At 35.6% G+C, this 25,310-nt stretch overlaps 1 protein-coding gene across 10 annotated transcripts in view; it reads right to left on the reverse strand.

Moving 5' to 3' along the window:
* Positions 1-25,310, reverse strand: part of MPDZ (multiple PDZ domain crumbs cell polarity complex component) — a 155,182-nt gene that overhangs the window by 73,246 nt on the left and 56,626 nt on the right. For 7 of the 10 annotated variants that reach the window (XM_044756487.2, XM_044756485.2, XM_070496080.1 and 4 more), the window contains 10 exons: positions 24,265-24,379; positions 23,824-23,912; positions 14,464-14,647; positions 13,547-13,636; positions 11,553-11,662; positions 9,196-9,342; positions 8,179-8,343; positions 6,051-6,236; positions 4,680-4,889; positions 2,483-2,599 (listed from right to left, as the gene is read on the reverse strand). In XM_044756487.2, coding sequence (XP_044612422.2) covers positions 2,483-2,599; positions 4,680-4,889; positions 6,051-6,236; positions 8,179-8,343; positions 9,196-9,342; positions 11,553-11,662; positions 13,547-13,636; positions 14,464-14,647; positions 23,824-23,912; positions 24,265-24,379 — 1,413 coding nt within the window. The remainder of the gene's footprint in view (positions 1-2,482; positions 2,600-4,679; positions 4,890-6,050; positions 6,237-8,178; positions 8,344-9,195; positions 9,343-11,552; positions 11,663-13,546; positions 13,637-14,463; positions 14,648-23,823; positions 23,913-24,264; positions 24,380-25,310) is intronic. The other 3 variants (XM_070496083.1, XM_070496081.1, XM_070496084.1) reach the window with 1 other exon arrangement.

Genomic DNA, 25,310 nt, shown 5'->3' on the forward strand with positions numbered 1-25,310 from the left:
CCTGGATCAATTCTAACTTTAAATAGTTCTACTCCATAAATTAAGGTAAACGTTTACTTTTTTCCAGTCCATATTATTTTTTAAAAGCACCTGCCAAACTCCTAGAATTTTATAATAAAATGAATGAGGTCATCATTTTCCCTATTTAATTAAAATAAACTATTATTCAACAAGGCAGCCAGGCGATTACCTATTTGTAAAATTCACTAAAATAATATATTTTATCTATATTATCTTTAACTAAATTTGAAAACCGTTCAAGTGGCAGGTCCAGAACTTGATGGTGATCATCAAAACTCAGAAAGAATATCAGTGATTGCATGCTGAAATTATACTAACAAACAGAGGACCTAATTACGATCTGGTTATGGTGAAGCTATAAGTTATAAACTTCTGCTGTTGGAAAACTACATAGAGTAAGGTAGAGAATTTCACCACATATTATCTAAAAATCCTATTACTACCTTCTGTGGCAGAACCAAGGGAAGGAACTAAGTCATGAGAGTTTGAAGCTCTTCTTACAATGCACTCAGTTACACCTTAGCATAGGTAGAACTGACATAAATACTACCCCTCTCTGATTACCAGAATTTTCTGTCTTGATGGCAAAATCCTCTGTGTTCTATTTCTTTGTGATTTCAACTTACATGTTTAGCCAAGAGAAGTCAGAAGCATTATAACATTATCCTAGGTCACATTCTTGCAAAAACATGATAAGAATATAGGTGACCAATTTCAAAGTGAACCTTTCTCTAATGATATATTTTAAATACATGTTCAAATTCACTAGTGAGTAACTATGTGGAAGTTCACCCTTTACAAATGTACCCCTCATGTACAATAATCTAAACAGTAAATACTTACCATTTGTTGTCTAGATAGTATTAACTAAGCCTTGTGTCATGGATAACAACAGAAAAATATTTGTTTTAAGTAACACTAAAGAAGAGTATCTCAGAACAATTTGCATATCTATTGTTGATGCCTTAGAATCTTAAGAGAGATTCTAATAAATCAATTCATCTAATTATCGTAGAGAGAAAAACACTAGGACCCAGAGAAGTTGAGTGACCAATACAATACTGAATTGATGGTCGAGCAACAGACCCAGGATACCTGTTACCATAAGATGCTGAGCTCAGAGAAAAGTGGGATTAATCTTTTTTGTGATTAGTATTAAGAAAGTCATGTAAACTCTAGAGAAAAAATTGTTTTTTGAGACACGTCTAGGGACAATAATATATTTGTGTCCTGCAGCATTTCAAAAAGCATTGCTATGGCTGGGTACCATTTAACACATTTATACCATAGTGCTGTATGCAGTTCATAGCATTCTAAACTATCAAGTCTTCAAGTGTTAACATAATGCCCGTGGAGAATAGGGCTAAATGTCACCTGGAATGCTAAGTATTATAATAAGAAATTATTGCATGTATTATAATATACACCAAAACTTTCCAAAGAACTATTTCAGGAGCTGGCAATTCAAAAATATGAAGAACTGTCTCCCACAAAATTACAATTATCAAAATCAAAGAAATAATTCAGACTCTGGTTTAAAGAAAGATGTACACAGTTATAAATACATAATGGAGAAATTTCACAGGTTTTAAACCTCTCTTTAATCGAAAACACTAAACAAGTACTTAAAAAGCGGGCATATTCCTTTCTAGTTACATTGGACAATGTTTTCCCCCCAGAAAGTTAGGTTATGAACCTGGCTTTAATGGCAGGAGCACTGGAATAGGATGCACAATTTGTCATATTGCATAAATGTCATGTGTATATTTATGTCTGGTATTTATGCTTTAATTATTGACATAGCATTGTCCCCTATACCAGACAATAAGGTTCTTAAGAGCAGGAATCATGTATTTATTCATCAAAAGTGGCCTCCGGTGGTCCCTAAACACATTTATTCCAATGAATGATTTCATATAGATCAAGCAAAAATATAATTTTAATTTAAAATTTTCTAGTAAATCAGTGATGTGTACATATATGTATTCATAGAAAACATGGATTTTGCCTATTCTGGAAGCTTTTGTGTTCTTCATCAATAACAAAACCAATTTATATGACTTTCACACTATTAACAACTAATGGAAAAAATAGACCTGTTACCTCATTAAAAGGCAGCCAAAACAATGATTTATGATTGAGTACTGAAAACAGTTAAAGAATGCCTGGCGATACCCGGTTATACAATTAGAGTAAACAAGTGCTCCAACAACTTTTGGTATGACACAGACATAATGCACTGCTAACTGAATTTCCCCCACAAACCAACAAATAGTTGTCACATATATTATGGTTTGCTTTTCTTCCTGTTTTGAACTGTGAGAATCATTGGAGTTGAACAGAAAATGTTTAGTTTTCCAAAACATAATGAACAAAGAATAAGACTTCAGAATATTTTGAAAGGCAACAATAAGACATATAAGATTTTTTAAAGAAAGCTTGATAGGTCGTGGCCACTAACCAGAGCCAAGTCAGCCCTGAAGAGGGCTTTGTCAGCCAGCCCTTCCTCCGTGCAGGAGTGTGGCGGGTAGAGAAAGGAATCCTCCTTAGCAGAAGCATAACCTTCTTCTGGTGAAAGCTGCAGGGAGAATGAAGCTCAGCGTTTGAGGGTGAGGTCAAGAAAAAGAAAGAGACCAGGAAAGAGGGAAGGACAGGGAGGGGGTAAGGAAGGGAAGGAAAAGTAAGGGAGAGAGGGAAAAAATGGGCAAGTTTTCAAAAGGTAACATTTGACTTTCACATAGAATCATGAGCATGAAATACGATAATATTCATATTTAACATTTTTATTTAAGACACAACAAAGAAATTTGTTTTAATACCAGTATCATCTGTTAGATGAGAATCCCTTTCTTCTAATTTTTTCATTCTTCTTACAAAAGATTAACAAAATCAACAATTTTTTTTATATTGTAGTAATCTTCTGGTCATTTTTGTCTGCCAAATACTCTGGCAAAACAATGACTTCCTAATATAGAAATACGGCAACTTTTAGGTGTTAAGACATAAAAGAAGTCACAGAAAAACCAAACATTAAAAAGAAGGATCAACTTCTCTGTCATCTCTTACTAGAATATTATTTTAAAGAATATAATTTACTTGACAAGGACTGTTAGTGAATCTTACAATGAAGTCCCTTAATTTAGCATGGCTTAAAAAAAACCATCAGCTCTCCATGTACACAATCTACCTACATTGCAGTGCTGAGCTATCACACGGTAACCTTGATCGCAATGACAGAAAACCTAACATTTTCATTCCAATCTCAGATAAAATAGGCTAAAATATTTAGATTGTCTTGCCTCTATCACCCTGTATCAGCAATATATGCACAAGTATTTTAGAGAAAAACTGTTTCTCTTCTTTTCTTACACATTATTAGTTTAAAAGTAAACCTCACTTCATGTAAAAGAGATATTCATCATATATTGAATTGGAAATATCAACTACTCTCATGAAAGAAATTTATTTTGGAACTAGATAGGAAAAATAAAAGACTGCTTCTGAATAACTGGTATGGTTTCTCCTCAAAAGGAGTAAAAACATATATTGGCTCGTTTGCTATTTTTCGTTGTCTAACAGAAAGACCAGAACTGAAAGTACGCTCCATCATAATAAATATGCAGAGTCCCATAACAGCCTATTTTCATTTTTACACGCTCCTTTGTATTGATCGTTCGTTCGGATTTCTACAATCCCAGTTTGATTTCAGGTTGGATTAACAGATTCTTCCTTCTTCCTTCCCTCTCTCCTTCCCTTTCTTTCTGTTTTCATAAATATATTTTCATAGGTTATCAAAATTCTTTGTGTAATAAAAAGTGAAGCACAAAAAATTTAATTAACATTTTAAATATATTAACAAAGCTTACTATTTGAACAATTTCTTTCACAAAGTCAACAAATCTTTATTTGATGGTTATGCAAATATATCTATGTGTTTGTGTTTTCTTAAGAGAAGGAATATTCACCCTTTCACTTAAAAATATATTTATACACTGAAAAAAAACCCCACAAATATTGAGAATGTCTCCAATATTTAATTGCAATTCAGTGATAAGTGCTATGTTGCAATCACTATATATAATAAACATTGACATTATGTAGCATGAATTCATTAGCTGTTTTTAATATTGCAGTAATTAATGACACAAGGGCTATTCCCTCCCCGGAGGATGAACCTACTTCGGAAAGTTCAATTTGTTGCTCTGTGGTAATTAGACAACAGATGTGCTGGGGTCAACAGAATACAGGACCATAAGTCACTGTGACAGAGGTTTTACTTTATTCCACTATGACTAAAGAGTCCACTGTCAGCTGTTAATGCTATTAATTTCTCCAATACTCCACTATACTGGTATATTTTAAAGCATATTTCTTTGAGAATATTTGATTCTATATTCATCACGACTTTATTATTGCATTAAAAAAAACTCAAAAGTGAGCCACAAAGCAGTAAGTTATGAATTTATTTCTGAACTTTCTGGCTTTCTTTCCTTTATTCTTTTAAAGAATATTACTCAAAGTTAAATCTTTACACTCATGGAGCCAACAAACATGTTCATGAAAAGTACCAAAAGTCATGACATCTGAAGCTAAAAGTAAGCCTAAGAATCATTTTGTTTGAAAATATAATAAGAAATGAATAAAATCCGAACTCTTACGGGTAAAGGCTTGGCAACTCCTATTCTCACTGTTCCTGGTGGTGCGCCCTTTAGAGCCTGCACAGCCTCTTCGAGACTGCTGTTTTCCAGGGTAACATCATTGACGAACATGAGTCGATCTCCAGGAAGAAGCCGTCCATCCTTTTCAGCAATGCCACCAGGCACCAAAGAACGAATTACGATCACAGTGCTCGCTGGATCAACTGGATCCTGACGACAGAAAACGAAAGAGAAGGCAGCTCCTTTTCACACTGAAAAATGTTTTTACACGGTGTTGTCCACTTTGAATTGCAATGGATGGGTAATTGTTTCAAATGTCTTAAAAAATTTTCATATAACACTTCCAATGAATTATCTGGGTAAAGGGTGTCTCCATTTTAAAGAGTTTAGGAAGAGCTCACCCTAAACAATGGCACCCTCACTTTCCATTGTTCCTGAGTAGACCTCATATTGTACTGATAACTCTGAAATTGTAAGTTTAATTTGATAAATTGTTCCATTTTATAACTATCATTTGAGGCTAAATCTCAGATATATGAATTACTAACAGCAGCATTTGTTAAACAGGATGTTACTGCGGTGGAACATCAGTAGACGTCAGTGTCCTGAAGGGAGGGCCTGACTTTTTCAAGTGAAGAAATGCAGAAAGAGACCATACAGTATTTAGTGATGCAGTGTTTTCAGAAACACGGCAACCTTAGTACTAGCAAAAGGCTCCAGAATCAGGCCCTGTGGAGAACACAACTCCCGGGCGTCACTGGAGATTTTTTCTGGTTCAGTATTAATTGATGAGGAGCAACAGCTGTGCTCTATCAGGCAGGCTGTAGCATCTCCTCTCTCACCCAGCACAGAACACAATGCAGGGTAAGGATGCAGCCCACACCGGACCGACTGAAGCTTACTCATAAATTTGGTCATTTAGTCAAATGACAGGAATACTAGAATTTATAATATACTCAATTAGAACTCTATCATTAACTTCATACAAAAGAGATCGATATCTAATACTTTCTGTCTTACCATTAAAATATGAACCGTCAATTAAGAGCATGGAAATAAAAATAATTTAGACATATTCCCCAGGTGACAAAAAAAAACCTTAATATTTCCATAATATTCCTAAAATGTATTCTACATGTTCTTCACATTTCCAAGAGCTGAAATATAAAAGGGGTCGACAAATTCAATGTTAAAAGAAATCCTTTATGATAATCAATGAATCACATAAATTACTACTTTGAAAAATTTACTAGAAACAAGACAATGTCTTTGATGACTCTAAAATATTATCTGCTTTTTCTGATATCAACAATATACCTTTAGTATATATCATCTTTTTTTAAAAAATTGCTAAAAGTAGGATATATTTACCTGATAATCTAAAATGCTAAAACCAAGTCCTTTGCTCCCTTTCTCCAGCTCGATGTACTGAACATCAGTCTCCCACATGGCCAAAGGTCCTTGTACCTCCTCCGCATTCTGACCCGCATCAGTCATCGCCAACACAGGATCCTCTGTCTCTGAGGACCCAGTGAACTCACCTAGATCTACATGAGGCTGGATAACAGACCAGACAGCTCTTATTTCAGAGGCACTAGATTAGCAGATACATACAGCAACACTACAAGGAAAAGGGAGATGTCCAGCATCTGTCCAGAACAAAATACTGACATATAAGAATAGCAACAGCTAACCATGAAATCTTCATGAATTAAGGAAGTAATTATTGAAAGTTGTTAAAAAGGAAGAAATACCTAACTTGTAACAGACAATAAAAATGCATGGTTCAAAGATCTCTTATAAAAATATACAATGGTTGCATCTTAGCAGCATGATTGTAGGTGATTTTCATTTTTTCATCAATGTCTGAATCACCTCTAGTCAGAAAAAAATATAAAGCTATTTTGATAGTAAAGAAAAATAATTCTTACAATATTTAAGAAAAATTAAAGAGGAAATGACAATATGTAAAAGTTCTATATTCTATACACACAAGCTTCTAAAAGGCTGTATGACTGACTTGTGCACCTGATTATTTCATTAGTCGATTAACATGCACAGTAGCAAGACGAGATTTGAAGTCAGACTGGCCTGGTCTGCAGACTGCCTTTATGATTTCTTATCTGTGTTGCCTTGAGCAATATTCTTGACCCAAGCTTCACAGTTACCCATCTCACAGAACATCTAACATCTGTTGCCAATCTTCCACTTTTTGCTTGAGGAAGATTCTCCCTGAGCTAACATCTGTGCCAGTCTTCCTCAATTTTGTATGTGGGTCACTGCCACAGCATGGCCATTGAGCAGGGGTGTAGGTCTGCACCTGGGAAGTGAACCCAGGCCACCAAAGTGGAGCATGCCAAACTTAGCCACTAGGCCATGGGGGCTGGCCCCAGGAAAGACGAGTTTTTTGATGATGAAATTCTACTTTGTATACTACCTTTGCTTTTTATCAATTACTGAACATTCCACCATAGATGCAAATATGTCCACCTGCTTTTTTGTAATGATTCTGTTTATACCACCGAAAAATACGTATGGATATGAATGGTGCTAGACTTTGAGTTCTATATAATTTGGAATTATCATTCTTATTCTACCCTATTCTAATCATCCATGCAAATATTAAACTATGCACTTTATTCTTCCAAGTTTTCAAAATTATTCCATTGTACTGATGCCTTCAGTATAATGTAAATAAAATTCTAACATCATCTCTCATTACACCTTAAATGAAATTTGATTAGACTGCAAATTACGTAAAGTCCAAATCTTAACTTTTGAGATCTCTTAAGAGTCCTCAGAGAAGCTGACAAGCTCTATTTCATGATATTTTGATCTGAATAGAAAAGAATAAGCAAACAGGAAAATGGGAGTTTCTGGATGTCACAGAGTATCACCTGACATGCAGTATTGTGAGCTCAAATTTCTGACATTTTCAAAGTATATATAGTGTGAAAATAAGACCTATACACACAAATGATGCGTCCATTCATATTTTAGCCACTCACTGAGCAATAAGTGTGTGCCAGGCACTAAGCTGGGTACATTACACAAAAGTATCTTTTACCACATATGTCCTATATACTCACTATTTACATACTTAAATTTTCTCTTCTGTAAATGGGGACAATGAGTGTCTATTTCAGAGGGATATTGTGAAATCACATAAGCACACAGTGTACAATAATATCTATTATCATTCCATTACCTTATTTAACCTACAGAGCAACCCTCTGAGACAGACATCATGACTCACATTTTGCAGAAGAGAAAACTGCGATTCAGAAAGATGAAGTGACTCGCCCAAGGTCACAGAGCTAGTGAGTGCCAAGGCTGATGCAAACCCAGGTCTGTGTGACTCCAAGCTCTGTCCTACAACGTGGCCTAAGTGAGGAAGTCAGGTATCAAACAAAAGAAAAAAGCCTTTAAAACAATTGTAAACGTCATCTAGCCTTTCCATTATATATTCAGATTAGTCTCAAATGCACAAATCTGATACCTTTTCTATTAGTTCAATATCACATAAGTCCAGGCTATCCAATTCGGACTGGGTGGTGGGTGGCACAGTTCGACGACAGCACACCATTGTCACTTCTATAGACAGTTCTTTTAAAATATTCACCACATCTTGGTGATTTTCCCCAAGCAAAGTTATGCCATTCACCTGTCCAAAAAGATAAGTCATCTAAGAAGGAACATTTCATAACACAAATACTCTTTTGAAAACAATTTTTTATTAAATATAAATTTGACTCTGGTGATTACCGTAGTTCTGCTGTGCTCAGAACTAGAGTCAGAGCTGTAGTAGGACTCTGAAACAATTTACGTGAAAGTTTAGAGCTCTTTTGGAACTGGACCTTCTAGAGCACTCACAGAAAAATCACTAGCTCTCATCCATGTTTCACACGCCAGTGTAGTAGTTTGGAAGGGAGAATCAATAAGAACATTTCCAAAGGATGAAGGGAAAAGCAGGTTATTTTAAAAATTGACATTTTATATCATTAAGTGAAGAAATCAAAATGGAAAACGGCACAGATCATACACTAGCATGTTTTTACATGTGAGGGAGAAGAATATATTCAAATTTTCTTATTTAGTCATTAAAACATCTGGAAGGTTGCAGAGAACCAAATATAACAGTAGTTACCCACTTAAAGGTGAGAGAACTGGGTGGACTGGGACAGGAAAGAGACTCGTCACTGCATATCCTTGCATTCTGTGTGATTTTGAAACACGTGAATGTATTACCTATTCTAAAAATCAAATAAATGTTTTATAATTCTTAAATAAAGTTTTTATAGTTCTCTGGACAAAAAAAAAAGCCTCTTCAGCATGGAATTAGGTCTGAAGATCTATATACATACAGATTTGAAATTTCTGCTTTTATTTGTCTCTCTCTCTCAAGTACCCTTTGGAGAGGAAATTTAAAATAAGAACTTACTTATTCACCACATGAAGCCTCCCACAGCCTTTTCAGAACTTTAGTTAAGGAGGGGAAAATGGCATAGCTCCTTACTTCCAATAGCTCATCTCCACTGAAAAGCTTCCCACTGTGGCCAACAGGACCTTCTGGTAGAACAGATCGGATAAAATGATGTCCCACTGTTGCTTCCAGACTTATCCCCAACCCACTGTTCTCACTGAACTTGCTCACATGGGCCACCTGAAAGGAGAAACATGGTCACAACTCTAATATTCTTTCATTCGTTTTTTTCTTCCCATTTATACGTTTTATGTTTATCCAAAAAGGTCAACTTTCTCACAGAAGCTTCAAAAAAGCTTATTACAAAGATACAAAGCTTTGTCTTTGAGGGAGTATTGAGATCGATTGGTTTCATGAACCAACACTAACCAAAAGGAAGCAGCCAGCTGCAAGCACCCAAGGCATTCTTCGGCGCCTACGGATGCTGATAACAGACGGAGGGTAGTCAGAACTACCACGGATAAAATCACACGCCTGAGCTCAAACAACAGCACAGTTAGCACTTACTAGGTTCCCGGGACTGTCTAACCCCATTCCATAGCTTATGTCATACTTCTCATAAATAGGTACACTTTCCCTCCTTGTTTCCCAAATTAGGGAAATGAGATTTGGAGAGGTTACCTTAACCGGAGTCACATAGCTAGAAAAGAGCTTTGAACCTAAGCAGTCTGAACACAGAGCCCACACTCCTGACCTTATGCTGTATCTAGGGACAACACTGGTCTTTAAAAGTGAATCAAGCTTAAAACAGGAGAATGAACTTCCTATTTCCTACTGTTACACTAAATAATGAAGAACCTTAAGAAATTTTCACAAAGCATCCAATCATCAGAATGTTAAAATCAGAAGGTAGACTACAGATGATCTACTTCATCCACCTTATTGACAGCTAAGGAAACTGAGGGATAGAGGGACTGAGAAAAACACGGTTTAATTAAAAAAGATCTCTTTCCAATCTTGATGATAGTATATGCAGGGTCATTATCAGAAGCTACATCACCCAACTTTGAAATCTAATGCTAAATAAAATCCTTCTCACTTCTTAACACTCTGGCTCTCACTTCCTCTGAGCAGTCCTCCAGGTCCTCACTGATGACGCCCATCAATGCTCTCTGCTACACCACTCCTCCTATGATTACATTTATGCTGTATAACTACATCACACACAACTTAAAGTCAGATCTATGTCTTATTTACTTTTGTTTGATGAGGGCAATAAACAGCTTGTTTTTTTCTTTCTTACAACACATTTCTGCCCTTGACAGATGACTTGGGGGTGCCACCAAGAGATGATATACACAAAGGGTAGTAAAAAGTTCAGTCTCAGGACTGACCTTTGTGACAAAGTGGCCAGTCAAAAGGTTCCCTTCACTATTCAGTTACCACCTGAAGAAGTGCACTCTCAGTTAAGCATGCCAGCCATGTTAACGCTGCCCCACAGATGGAATCCTCCACCTTTCTTTTCATGGTAAACTAACCACAGTCAAGCTGGACTTTATTATACTTTTCCTTGACTCAATTTAACATGGTAACAACAGCTGTACTTACTCACTTCTTAATTTGACTGTTAATCACTTTGAGGGCTCAAAAAAAAGATCATGGTCATGAGGATTAAATGAAACACTAAGAATACTGCTTGGCACAAAGTGCTCAATAAAAGCTAGCTACTATTATTATATGACATCTGTTGTTGCTTCTCTCTTCTAGAGTTACTAGAATATTGTAAGCAATATGAAAATTTCTCACCTAACCAAGTATTTTATTTTTCCTTTTGAAATCCCTGAGATTTGCCAACTGACACATCTAAGGATTGATAATTTGTGTCACTTTTGTTAATTTTCTTTTTAGGATAGCAGATCCTAAATTCAATTCTATACTAGGTATGCAAACTGTTCATAAAACATTCACTACGGCATAAGTGATATGAAAAAAGCATACAGAATGAAACCTCTTAGGGAAAGTAAATGCATAAGAGTGATAAACAGAGAGAGTGAGAAAAAATCCTTTTACAATTTTGTCCATAGGTCATGATGATTTCTCTTTTAAGGAAATTCTGTCATTGTATTTCAATTCTTTCTATAAATCCCAGGTTTAAGAATCAGAAAAACCCTTCCTTGTGTCTATATAATATAGACTATTGCCAGGAACAGTAAAACATTGATGAATTATGAGTTCTAAAACTTCCAACCCATTTATTTCAGTTCCTTGGTTACTATCCAACTTTTTCCAATCTTAATTTTTTAATACCTGAATCAACACATTTAGGTCTTCAGAAAAAAGTCCTGGGCATTTGCTACTTCTCTAGGACTCTTCATGATGGTCATCTTTATTACCGCCATGAACTTCCTGCTCAAATACAGTTACCAGTTAGGGAGCGTAAGCTAACCTACCACTATTTCATAATTAATTCCCATAATCCTTTGCCACTTTGCCAGCAGGGCAGCTTCCTGTTGTTGTGCATCTTCTATTTCCTCTCTCTCAGCTGACAGCAACGGATACCCTGAAATGGTCAACACAACTAAGTTAGTGACAAACTGCAAAAATCTCCGTATCTTAACATTCTGTACCAGGGACACTGTGATCAGAACCTGGCTGCTATACTAAGTCTGAGTCTTCACCCAATACACGAGTTATTATTTCCCTACATATTTTAATAATTTAATTAAATTTAATAATATAATTCTCCTTGAGAAATTGGAAACAATAAGCTATAATTTAAAAAAAATTTGGAAACTAGCCCCCTAAAATAAGTGTTTTCTCTTCCAAATTAGATTCAGTCCAGAGAGGGATTAACTACACAGGGGTGAACACCGATTACAGGAAAACTTCCAACCTGATGAGGCGAGAAAGAGGAGGGTCAGCTCAGAGTCCTACCTCCTCCCATAATCCCTTTCTCTCATTCTGTTGTGTTTACAGAGATGGGCACTGATCCAAGTAAGGTGGGAGTTTGAATGGAGAAAGTGGGGAATCTGTAAGCTGCTGCTAAAAGCAGTCTGAAATTTGTATTCATACAACCAACCTACAGTCACACAACCCTTGTTCTCCCCCTCTCCCAACCACCCCAATACTAGATTTCAGACATATTTAGAAACTCATCAAGTCCAGTCTTCTGAGCCTAGTGAGAAGTCAAATGATTTGTCCAGACTCACAGTCAGTCAAATTTCTATGGAAGAGGCAGAGAGATCTTATCCCCTCTCTGATGACCGACACTAGTGCAGATGCATCAGAATCATTTACAAGTTTTTCCTGTTTATTTCGTTAGAAAAAGAAGTTGGGACTCCTGATTCTAAGTCTCGAGCCTCTCCCACCCATTCTCCCACACACAGACGCACATTCACCAAAGCAAAATGGATGGTCTGAGCCTTCAAGATGATCCCTCACACCCAACCCCACTTACTATCTCAAGTTTCATGCTTTGAAATATTTTTATCCTTTCCTGCTACTCTTGATAATCACTTTATCCTAAATAATGTCTTCACTTAGTGTAAAAATGGAAGAACACAATTAACACCTGTGAATCCTAGATATCTCACTCCTGGGATATCAAATATCAAACACAAATAATCCTTTAAAATAATAAAAGTACGTCAGCACCAGGAAAAAAACTTTAATAATGAAGGAGTAGATAGTTTAAAGAACTACAAAGCTTCAATATAATTATTTAGTAAAGGGCAGAATTTGCATGAAGGAAGATCAATCCATTATTCAGTGGATTTAAGTTACCAAAATACCTATAGCTCTCCGACAGGTAAGGGAGGCACACAGCCCCCAGCCAAACAAGAAGGCAGTAACATTCTGCATAATTATATATTAAAACAATGCTGATCAAAAAAATTTTAAACAGCTGAATGGATTCTAGGTTTATTGTGAAAGATCTCAGAAAAGTTTAATAATTTCTCTGTACAATTCCTTTCCAAACAAACTTCCCAATATTAAAATTTAGAACTCTGGAAAAATTGAGAAGAAAAAGCCTCCCAAAATTGAATAGTTTCATTCTTAAGAGCTTATGCTTTAAAGATTCTCTTGTGTTTATTTTAAAAATACTTGACAATTTTATCATTGCTTTCTCAATACGCTCGAGACATGTTGGGTGTACAGAAACAAGGGGACTGAAATAAAACCACGTATGTAACTGATTGAGCCCTAAAACCTTTTGGTTAAAAAACGTAAAAGAAAGAAAAGACTGACTCAGCAAGAAAATATGTCAGATACAAATGAACTATTCTAATCTACTAGAGCAATTAATCACATCTATAAATAAGGATTTACAAGCATCTTTTTGAAAGATATTTTTTGGTAATTTACAATGTATCCATAGAGGCTCAATCACATTTATAAGAATCATTTCTCTAAAAAAAAAAAAAAAAGGAAAGAACATAATCACCTGGCTCCAGATGTTTACCTTCTTCTTCAATTGGTAATATGTTGGCATTTCTCCTCAACGATAGAGGATCTTCTTCTTTTTCATAATTTTCTTAAAGATAAGAATTACTAATTATGTCTTTAAAATAATCAAGCACTTGAATTCTTCTAACTCCAGTGCACTTATTTGAACCCCTAGATGAGAGTTTGTTGTTAGTAGGTAAACTCTTCTATAATCATATGTCCTTAAAGGAAAGTTCTCCTGTTAATGGGACAAAGAAGTAATAAATTTCTCCTGAGAGTTGCTTCCTTGTCTCCTAGTACTGCAAAAAGTAGTATATGGCAGGAATACCAGAACCGTCAATGGTTTGAGAAATGAAACAGCATTTTCAAGCCAACAGCCTGACCAATAAACCCTTACACCAGTGAGGTCCATGGGGATTTCTGTATTGTGAGAGACTCATGTACAAACAGCTTATGAATGACAAACAACTTGGGAATTTCTAAATGTGGAATTAAAGTCCATTCTTTCGAGGAAAGGCTGGGCATTTAGAGAAATCAAGGGGCTCACACAAATAATCCAGGCAGAACTGGGCCCTCCTAAAGAGAAAACATGGCATACCAATGACACCCAAAAAGAAGGCAGAGAGAAAGGTAAATGACTGCGTATGTTTCTGACTGAGAAATAGTGACCAAACGAATAGGGTAGAAAGAAATCTGCTTTATTTGAAACCTTTCTATTGTTAATGGACACATAGCTTCTTCCAGTTAATCCCAACTTTCTTCAATTTCCTTTTTGTTTATCTTCACATTTTTACTTTTATTATTAATTCATAATGAATAGGGAAGGGTAAAAACCATTCTTAAATAATTTCAGAATTAGAAAAAAATCTAAATGATGTAAGAATCTAACTGGAAACCAGATTAACCCAGCATTACCTTTGCTTAAACTGGCATTAACAGGAGACAAAATCGCGTCCTTTGTGACATCCTCCCGTGACGTGAGCTCGGCTTCCTGCTTCGTTCCTCTCCTCATCAGCGTCAGGTGCACAGTCTGTCCTGTGTGTCGCAACACCTCCACTGCTTGTTGATTGGTAAAACCCTGAAGGTTTGTGCCATCCACCTGTGATAAAGAAAATATATGGATATTTGTACCACCAAGTCACAAAATGCGTATTCACTGCTTGTTGGTGTGAAAAGAATGGGGAATGCCTATTCCCCTAACTGGGGAATGGCAATAATCCCCTAACACCTGTTTGGGGACCCGCACCAGCTTAGAAGCACTAGAGTCACTCAGGAGGGTTTTGTGATGTTTAGTATAGATTATAGGGTCTCATTTCTAGAAATTATGAGCCAACAGCTCTAGGGTGGGGTTCAGAGTTCTATGCTTTTTAAAATATTCTTTTATATTATTCCTCAGACAATCCTTATGTACAGTCAAGCTTGAAAATCAGTACTACGCAGGATATAAAGGTATAGAAGACAGGGATGAAAGTGGTTACTCAGAGTGCTGACATATTCCAAAATTATATTTATACTGGCTTTAAAAAAAAAAAGAAAGATGACAAAACGATATTTCTTTGTCTCTTCAAAAACTTTATGTGATTTTCCCTTTTTCTAGTTCACAAATGACAAAATATTTGAAAATGCCCCTGTGATCTTTCCAAACTACAGGTATGACCATATCATCCCAAACCTGCCTTGCACAGAACATTCCTTAGGACAATGCTCTGAACTGTCAAATGGCTTAGAATGGCCTGTGTCAACTATTCCCTCCTCCCATTAGCAACCTTATCCTGCATAATGCTGCCTATTACTGTGCCCTCCAGCCCCAGAGGGCTCATTTCCATTCTTCTGACCTGCAGTGTTCCCTTCAGCCAGGAGTTCTCTGCAAGTGCTGTTCCCTCAGCCAAGACTCTCTGGACAGCCCGCTCCAGCCCATGCCCTTTCTCATCTGTTCACTCAGCAAAGACCTATAATTGCTTTCGATCTCAGTTCAATAGCTACTTCCACAATTAAGCTATCTTGATGTCCTTGACTCTAGTTAAAGCCCTGTGTTACCATTTCTCCTTCATAGCATTTATCAGAATTTTAATTTTACATTTTCTGTCATTATTTAGTCTATAACTATAGTCATAGGTTGCTTAACACCTGGGATACATTCTGAAAATGCTCTTTAGGTGATTTCATCATTGCGTGAATATCACAGAATGTAATTACACAAATCTAGATGGTATAGCCTGTTACACACCAAAGCTATATAATAATCTTAGAGGACCACCATCATATATACAGTTAGTAGCTGAGTGAAATTTCACTGTGCAGCACATGACCGTACATGCTCCTAAAGGACAGGCTGTGTCACCAAAATCCAGTGCTGTGTGCACAGTAGATATTTACCCCAAATGGGAATACAGAGCTGTTGGCACATATGTCAAAGATATGTCAAAGCAAATTACCTTTTGGAATAAATAAATGTAGATTATAACACCTTATTTTTTAAAATCCATAAAATCACATTGAAAAGAGTTTTGAAAAGTGGAACAATAAATTTAATGTTGAAATTCAAAGTCATCGACATTCCTTTTGAATTGTGAAATGCCTATAAAATGGCTGTGTAGGTGTCATGCTTTTCTAAATACAGTGCTGGCCATATTAGGTGCTCAAATATTTACTAAATGAATGAGAATAACAATAAGACCCAGATTAGTGGTCTCTAAAATGAAGTACCCTTACTGCAGAGGTTTCTGGAAGAATATTATAAAACTTCTAAGTAAACATATCTTAAAATCTAATTTGTTTTATTTATACATATATGCACACATAAAGTATATATTAATTATATATAAAATATATATAATACATACATCAAACAATATACATTGTATATGAATATATACAGATGAGGAAAGACAGGAGGTAGGAAGGAGTAACTTTTTTTTTTAGTGGTGGAGATATTGAATAAAAAATCTAGAGACCACTAATCCAGATGATAAGCTTACACTTTGCAGGTTCCTTAAATCTTGTGTGACACTTTGGACCTAGATGGCAACTTGAACACGGGCATCTAACTCTCTCCTCTTTCCTCCTATCTCCACCCTGTTGATTTCCTTTTGGAAAAACTAATAAAAATATAATACAATAAGAGAGGAAATACTGCAATGAAACTGCAAACCAAGGAAGAATCCAAGTCCCCATACACCAGTAACTTGAAGGAACTTCTACTAGGAACGGTCTGGAACTGACCAGATTGAAGGTAGCCCAGCTGAATCCCTATATGCGAGGGAATAGCTTTTCTGGTCTGTGAGAAAACACTTCAGTAAAAATCCAACAGCCTCCCATTAAAAGGGGGCAGTCAGATAGCACATGTGGATCCAAATCAGTGATTCCAAGAAATACACCAAGTGCTAGAGATCACACCAAGCTGGGAGCATGCAGCAACACAGAATCGCACATGTGTAATGAAATCACACTCTGCACAGAGAAGCATACACACACAACTCCAACTAACTCCTGGCCTCACAACAAACACACAATCTCTCAGCACACAAGGGCAACACTCCCCATTGTGATGTACTGGTCTTCTTTCTATTCTATTAATCTACAAATGAATCAATTGAAGCTGAGTAAATTTAAACTTTTCCCTTCCTTCTTGTATTGTCAATTCCTGAATCATCTTATCTTCTGGAAAAAACCTACACAATCTTCATTGGAACCCATCTCAACTCCCATTTGTACAAGCATAGTTCTTACTGAGTGTGACCAAAGGTTACAAGACATGGAATAAAATACCACAGTCCTAAAGAAGGTGCTTGCACCAAAGCATCAGTACAAACACCTTCCTAGGAAACTGTTACTGCAGTGAACAGGAAAAAACTGAAACTTCCCTTCAAAGGGATACGTATTTCATTGTATTTATGGAAATAGGGATTACAGCTACAAAGATACAAAGATCTACCAAAAAAGAGAAAGGAAACTGTTATAATGAAGGCAGTCAGCAGGATTTTAAATACCACAAAAATAAAGTCAGGAAATGGAAGATAGAAACATGCAATTTTCCCATATTTTAGAGGAAAAGTATAAATCTAGAATGATTGGAGGAATAAGACTGAAGACACAAAGCTGATCTAGGACATCTAACATAATTGTGAGAAGAATTACAAGGAGAAGAGAATGAGGAAAAAAATAAAGAAATGATTAGGAGGTAGGGAAACTTACTGAGTCTACAAATCAAAGAGGTACATGAAAAACCAGAAAATAAATGAAAAAAACCCCTAACACTTGGACATATGCTGGTAAAATTCTTAGATTTCAAAGATCAAAAGAAAAAAAAATCTACCAGCATCTAGACAACAGGGTGAGCAGATTATCCAGAGAATTTGTGGTAAAGAAATTATGAACCAAGAGTTTTACACTCTGTAATGTAAGTGAAAATGGAAATTACAGTAAAGAGGCTATGATTATTTATATCCTATACCAAAGTGAGTTGTGAGAGAGCAGTCACAATGCAGACATTTTAAACTAAATGGTCAAGAACTACAGTTCGTACACAATTAGGGCATAAAAGGGCTAGGCTGTTAAAGGTTAGGAAAAATTTAAGAGGAGAAGAGAAAAGAGTGCTGTAAGTCCCTACCCCATCCACACTAAGATGTTTTGCTCTTGACCTCAAGTCAGAAGAGTTGTGGCACCTGTACTTGAGGAGGATGCAGTGGATTGTGTCTAACTCCTCTGGGAGGATAAGGGAGAGGCTGTTTAGTTGCTTTGACAGTGGAGCAAGGGAAATTGCTGTTACGTTGGGAATTGCTCAACAACATGACTTTGAGCATAGATCAGAAGAAGGCTAGACACATGAGAAAGCCAGGATGAAGTCATTTTGAAGCCTACCCAGAAGGTATTCCCTAGGGGTACTAGGGAATGATGGTACCCAAAAGAGAGACTCTACGGAGCAGACCATTTGGAAACCAGGGGTCAAAGAGAAGAAGAGTCAGTCTGATGAAAAATCTACCATCTGTCATGGCAAGTTAAGTCAAATATCTCCATTAGGATCCCCCAAGACCCCAAGACGGAACCCTAAGAGACAGTTTTAAACATCTGCCAGGCTTACTCAGCACAAAGCCATCTTACAGTAGTACCAGTCAAGGAAGAAAGGTCTTATCGCCCTTCCTTTTCTCCCTTCTCTCACCTTTTATAGTAGCAGGGTCAGAAACCACAATAAGAAGGTGAGGGAGGAAAAGAAAAGCCAAGTAGGGAAGGACAGACTGGAGAGTACAGGCTCCATCCCTGAGAAGCCATCAGTCCACAGCAGGCTTCTGCTAGGCCAGGGTGTAGTTTGAAATTAGAGTATGACTTAGGATGGGAAGTTCTTAATTACTAAATTGGGGCTGTGTTTGATGATTTTGATTGGTCATAGGACATTTTATTCTCTGAGAATCACATAAATCATGGAACTTGCCTAAAGGGGGCAGTCGATGACAAAACTTTAAAAGTTGTTCAGGATTATGCCCCCTATGTCCTCCTTGTGCAATGTCTCTGTCGTCCCCAGCCAAACTATCAAAGGCAACAGAAGAGGTTCTCAGACAGAAAAGTTTTGGAAGGGCCACTAACATGTTCTCTTTCTATAAAGTTTACCCAAAATGCTCTAGCTGACCAAGAAATTAATCAGATTTAAAATTCAAATTAAGAAAATAGTGGCATATAAGTTCTAGTGCCAAGTAATAAAATAAGTAAAACTCAAATCTAAATACTACCATTACAGCAAAATCAAATGTTTCAAGGCTTAGTCCATAAAAGACATATAAACTGGTATCTAATAGTTGTTTGTAGTAGCAAACAACTCTAAAGAATATGTAAATGTCCATGAGTAAGGCTTGCTTAAATACATTACAATGGATTTATATGTGCTGATATGACTACGCCTCCCAGGTATATTTTTAAGTAAAAAGTAAAATAAAAAGGTATAAACAAATATAATATGATCCTATTCAAATACAGATAAAATTTTCTAAAATTTTAAACCATAAAATATTAGTAGTGGTTTCTATGAGAAGATTTTTTTTAACTATGTTCAAATTTTATATTCTTTAAACCTCAAAGACAAAAAGTTAGTCTAAAATGAATGAACATGCTATTTACTCTTGGGGTATTTAAGAAAAGGAGAAAAATCTCAACTCTGAGATTCCATAAAAATTCTTAAAATGCACAGAACCTAGGTTGTAAGTTTTCATCTGTAATAGATTTTCATTGCTTAAGTGTTTAAAAACTCTAAAAAAAATCAAATGTGTATGATTTTGTCTAATTAATAGCAATAAAGTTCAAATATGTTGAAAAAAAATCTTTCCTTTATTTTCAAAACTTGATGACCTGAATTTAAAAATATATTCCTTACCCAAATGTCAAAGATGGTCCTAGCACAGAAGAAATTGCTATAATGAAATAATCATGGGCTTTTAAAGCTAGACTTCGGTTCACATTTCTCAGTATCTTCATCTATAATATGGGAATAATGGTACTTACTTCCTCAAAATTATAATGCATGGCATTTTGTACTGGGAAGATACTCAGAAGCTGGCATTATTTTTAATAGAGTGGAGGAGTGATTAATAAACATGAAAACCCAAGCCTTCGTAGGAGCAGTTTCTGTTCAATATAATTACACCTGTCACACATAGGAGACAAGGTCACTGGAGCCTAAATCAGTGCCCTGGACAGCTCTGGTCCCTCACACCACAGGAAGACAGTTAAGAGGTGGCTTCAGACTCAATGGTACTACAGAAAAGAGTTCAGTGGAACTGGGTGCAGTGGCAGCAAACTGCCTACACGTTATCTCAAGGAGAGATCCAACATCCTTATAAGGTGCAGTGCAGACACTACAATTAATAGGAATAATTATAGGGGAGAAATATTAGTTGGAACAACTCAAAAACTCCAGCTCTTAGCACACTCAATCTAGCCAGCTAACCCCTCCTCCAACACAGCCTAGACCTACATGTTTAAGAGAGAACCTGAGCCTATTAACACAGAACATCAAAGGTAACATTTGACACCGTTCCTTATTTCCATGCTCGTTTAATAATTTTCTATTCAATCATAATTTCATGCTGCTTTTAGCCAGAATCTCTGTGTATCAATCCAAAAGGAATGAGTATATCATTTTATCTAATGATGAGTTTGATCAACTTTAAAAAAAACCAGAGTCCTCTCATCAAATAATTCTTATATAGAATACCAGTATATAAAGTGGAAAAAAATGGAACCATTTGCTCTATCCCCTGTCCCTGAAATGTCTATAGTGAAATCTTAGGGGTCAACAGAGCACAATTTGTAAAACATGAATCTTATAACAAAATAGTGTTAATGTTATAAAATAATACTTCCTCAAAACAGTAAGAAATAATTTCTTAATCTTCTCACCACCTCAACAATTACAAAACAGAAACAGAATATAGCTCCAAAAAGGTGCTGCCAAAATAAAAATGGAAAAAACAGAGAAAAATTACAATTGTGAAAATGCAACCAGTGTGAAGATCTTTACTACCAATATCTCAAAAGTCCACAAGATGGTGATATTTTTGCACAAAATTAACGTATGATCAAAAGCATTGCAAAATGTTCCCGAAGAGTTTGAGGTGCTTCTAACTTTGAAAAGAATGTTGCTAAAAATTAAAAATCACAACACTGATGACAGTGAAGACAAGTGAGTTTACTGAAAGCAAGAGAACACTTGAGAAGAAGAGTGCTTCCACTTTCGAGTCGACAATTTCCTTTATCACTGACCTTGCCTAAGCAAAATTATATGTAAGGTTCCACTTATGTAAGAATGAAAATAATGTCAAGTTTGGAGGGAAGCTATTGTGAAACTCTTTCAAATGTGTAATCATTTCAGGCCCTCAATAAATATCTGCTTAATTAATTTGGCTTATGTGCCAAATATTATAGTAGATATTTTACATAAATTACTCATTTGGTTTTCCTAAAAATCATACAAGGGAAGTTTCCTTATCCCAACTTTGTCGGTAAAAGAAGTCTGCTAAACAGCTAAATATACAGTTATCATATAATCCAGCAACTCCACTTGTAAGTATATACCCAAGAGAAATGAAAATACATACATTCACATGAAAACTTGTACATCAATATTCATAGCAGCATTATCCATAATAGCCAAAAAGTGGAAACAACCAAATGGATAAATAAAATGTGGTATACCCATACAATGGAATAATATTCAGCAATAAAAAGAAATGAATTGATACATGCTACAACATAAATAAATCTTGAAAATAGCATGCTGAGCAAAAGAAAGTAATCACAAAGGACCACATATTCCATTTACATGAAACGTCCAGAATAGACAAATCTATAGAGACAGAAAGTAGACTGAGAGGATGGGGGAATTAGGGAGTGACTGCTAATGGGTATGAGGTTTCTTTTCAGGATAATGAAAAAGTTCTAAAATTGATTGTGACAAGGGATGCACAATTGTGAATATATTAAAAACTACACTTTAAATAGGTGAATTGTATATTATGTGAATTATATTTCAATAAAGCTTATTCTTTAAAAAGCTTTCTAATGGATTAAAACATATAGTTTAGGGGAAAAAAGAGTACATTAGCTATGTTTTCATCTTTTAATTCAGTATCAGACATGGATTTAGAGTCTGTATCTATTCACTCTCTCTCCCTCCCTTTCCTCCAAAATAAAAAAAGTAAAGTAGTTAATTTTCATTGTATGTTAAAATGGAGATACTGTGGTGAAAGCTCATTTCCAGGATATAGCCAGTTTAGACAGTAAGTACAACGTGATCTTTAGAGTAGATTTTAAGAGGTTAACAGGTGCAGTTAGGAGTTTTTATAACTAAGCCCAAGAAGACTCAGGGAGTTGAAATGTAGAAGCAAAGGGCAGAGATGAAGGACATCTCTTTTTTTTTAATTGTAGTAGAAAACATAAAATTTACCATCTGAACCATATTTAAGTATACAGTTTGGTGGTGTCAAGTATATTCACATTGTTGTACAACAGATCTCTAAAACATATCATCTTGCAAAACTGAAACTCTATACTCATTAAACAACAGCTCCCCCTTTCTCCCTCTCCCCAGCCCCTCACAACAACCATTCTACTTTCTGCTTCTAGGTGTTTGACTACTTTAGATAACTTACGTAAGTGGAAACATACAGTATTTGTCTTTTTTGTGACTGGATTATTTCACTCAGCAAAATGTCCTAAAGGTTTATCCATGCTGTAGGATGAGACAAAATTTCCTTTTTTATAAGACTAAATAATATTCCATTGTATGTATATACCACATTTTGCATCTTTGTCTTAGCTATTGTGAATGATGCTGCTATGAGCAGGACTCTTCTATTTTAACATTCTTCTTTCTTCCTATTATTAAGATCCCAAGGGAACAACAGAGACTTAACTAAGCATAAAGAAATACATATTAAGATAAATCAACATCTTTCAAAATGTCTTCCAAAGAATATTGATATATGACTAAGGAAAGAAAGAATCCATGACTACAGAAGTTTAGGAAACACTCAACTAAAAGAGTTAAATGTCCCTCTATTGTAGAACTTCTCAAGAGTCTGCAAGTTTTCCACGTGTGAATCCCTAAGAGACCACATCACATGAAGTTTTCCCTAAACTTATCTGACCGGGAAGTCCTTGGTGCGGAGTCTCTTTGATTTGTGTTCTGAGGAGTAGTGAGGGTGGTCCAGTTTCCACTGAACTGAAAGTTGGATTCTTTTGTACACTACCTTGAATAGCCATATGCTCAAAACATACTAATGTTCCTATAACAACAATGATGGACTCGATCTAATAAAGAGGAACTGAATCTATTTATTTTATTCTTGTATATTCCAAGAGCTAAAAGGAGCCCTGGTCATGGAACCAACGAAACAGTGTCATTCTGATGTAAAAGAAAATGCACACATCACAAATTCAGATTCAAGTACAGTAAACATTATGATATCTGATCTTTACCTTTGGAGCATCTGTAATTAAAGTATAAGTATGATATTAATGTAACAAATTCATTACAATCAGAAATCAGATATATCAGAAATTATTCAAGAAATAAGTTCCGCCCTAAAGGTTAAGATCAGTAAAGCCTCTATCCAATACCCTTACTTCCACACAATAATAAAATGGGTAATTGTAATGACAGCCTCAAATCACCAAAGCAGACAAATTGGTATGGAGCTAACCGTAGTTCTCAAAACTGAGTAAACTAGAAGAACGCATTTCTCAACCATGAAAATAAACAAAGCTATTATTAAATGTGTTACTTACTGCTATAATCTGGTCTCCAACTTGGATTCTTCCATCATGTTCAACAGCACTGCTCTTTGTAATGCTCTTTACAAAGATTCCCGAAGGTTCTAAGATTAGAAATAGAGTTTATTTGGGTTTTTTTTTTTTACTATTTACAAAACACACTTAAAGAATATCCATCCTCCATTTTCCAAATATCAAGTCTTGATTTTGAATAAAAATAAATCAACAAGCCACACAAACAAGACCACTAGGAGAAACTTAGGCTAGACAATAAGACAATGGTTCTGTCTTAAATACAATATCAGAGTCACCTACATTAAATTATTACTAAGGAAGTTTTCAGTCAGTTTACCTAACAATCTGAGAATACATAATGTTGATTCAATGTTTCATAAGACAAAGATATTAGAGGCAATTGCCAAGTTAAATAAATAAAACATTAATGTTTATAACTACCTAATTTTTTATCTCCAATGTAACCAGCAATGGTAATTCCCAATCCTTGGACATTTTTAGTGAGTTCTACATCAAATGTCTCACTATCTTCATTTTTCTGAGTAGAAGCATCAACCTAAAATAAAATTGATAAATAATCATACAGAAAAATAAACATGTAAACAAACAAGATACATTCAAAAAGCCACAGCCTTTATTTGAAATAAGATGATGTAATTGGGTGTCACAGAACGCTGCTAGAGAATTACTGCAGAGATTACTCTTCAATCTTGACAACACAGACTAAGCATCACATTTTTACTCAAAAGGAATGTCAGCAGTAAAGTTAAACTCCCCTTATCAGAGAAATGCATTATTTGTCTACAAAAAAATTTTAAAAATCAAATCATTTCTTATTAACAAATTCTATCTTTCAGAGATGGCTCATCTTCATTTCTGAAGGAGTTAGAAGGAAACACAGTTGAAAGAACTCATGTTTTGAATTCAGATGAACAAGTTCAAATCTATCTTTGCCACTTAATTTTTCTAAGCATTGTTTTGCTCAGCTATCTAGCAGGAATACGAATAACAAGTCCAGCTAGCATTTAGTGAGCAGTTTCTGTGTAACAGGCACTTGACATGTCTCAACTCATTTACTCCTTAGAACAAGACTATGAGATAAGCACAATTACCATCAATTTTTCTCTGGGGAAACTAAGGAACATAAACTTTTCCAAGGACAACCAGTGAGCAATCCAGTAAAGGCAGAATTCAAACACAGATAGCCTGGTTGCAGAGTCCCTGCTCTCAAGCGCCATACAGGATGTAAAATCCCTAGCAGAATGCAGGGGCCATGGTGTCCACTCAGAACTCATTGCTATTACTATCTTCAGCTGATAGTTGATCCTAACAGCATGAATATGAGTTAATCTATCCTCCAGATATATTATTAATAGGCTGATGGTTATTTTGAAAGCCAGTGAAAAGCACCAAAGAGCTATTTAAAACTGTTCCTGTATTTGTTTTGTAAATTCAGACTTTAATATGAAAAGCTATTTATAAGAAAA

This window comes from Equus asinus, chromosome 23 (genome assembly GCF_041296235.1).
Source record: "Equus asinus isolate D_3611 breed Donkey chromosome 23, EquAss-T2T_v2, whole genome shotgun sequence".
Taxonomy (NCBI): domain Eukaryota; kingdom Metazoa; phylum Chordata; class Mammalia; order Perissodactyla; family Equidae; genus Equus; species Equus asinus.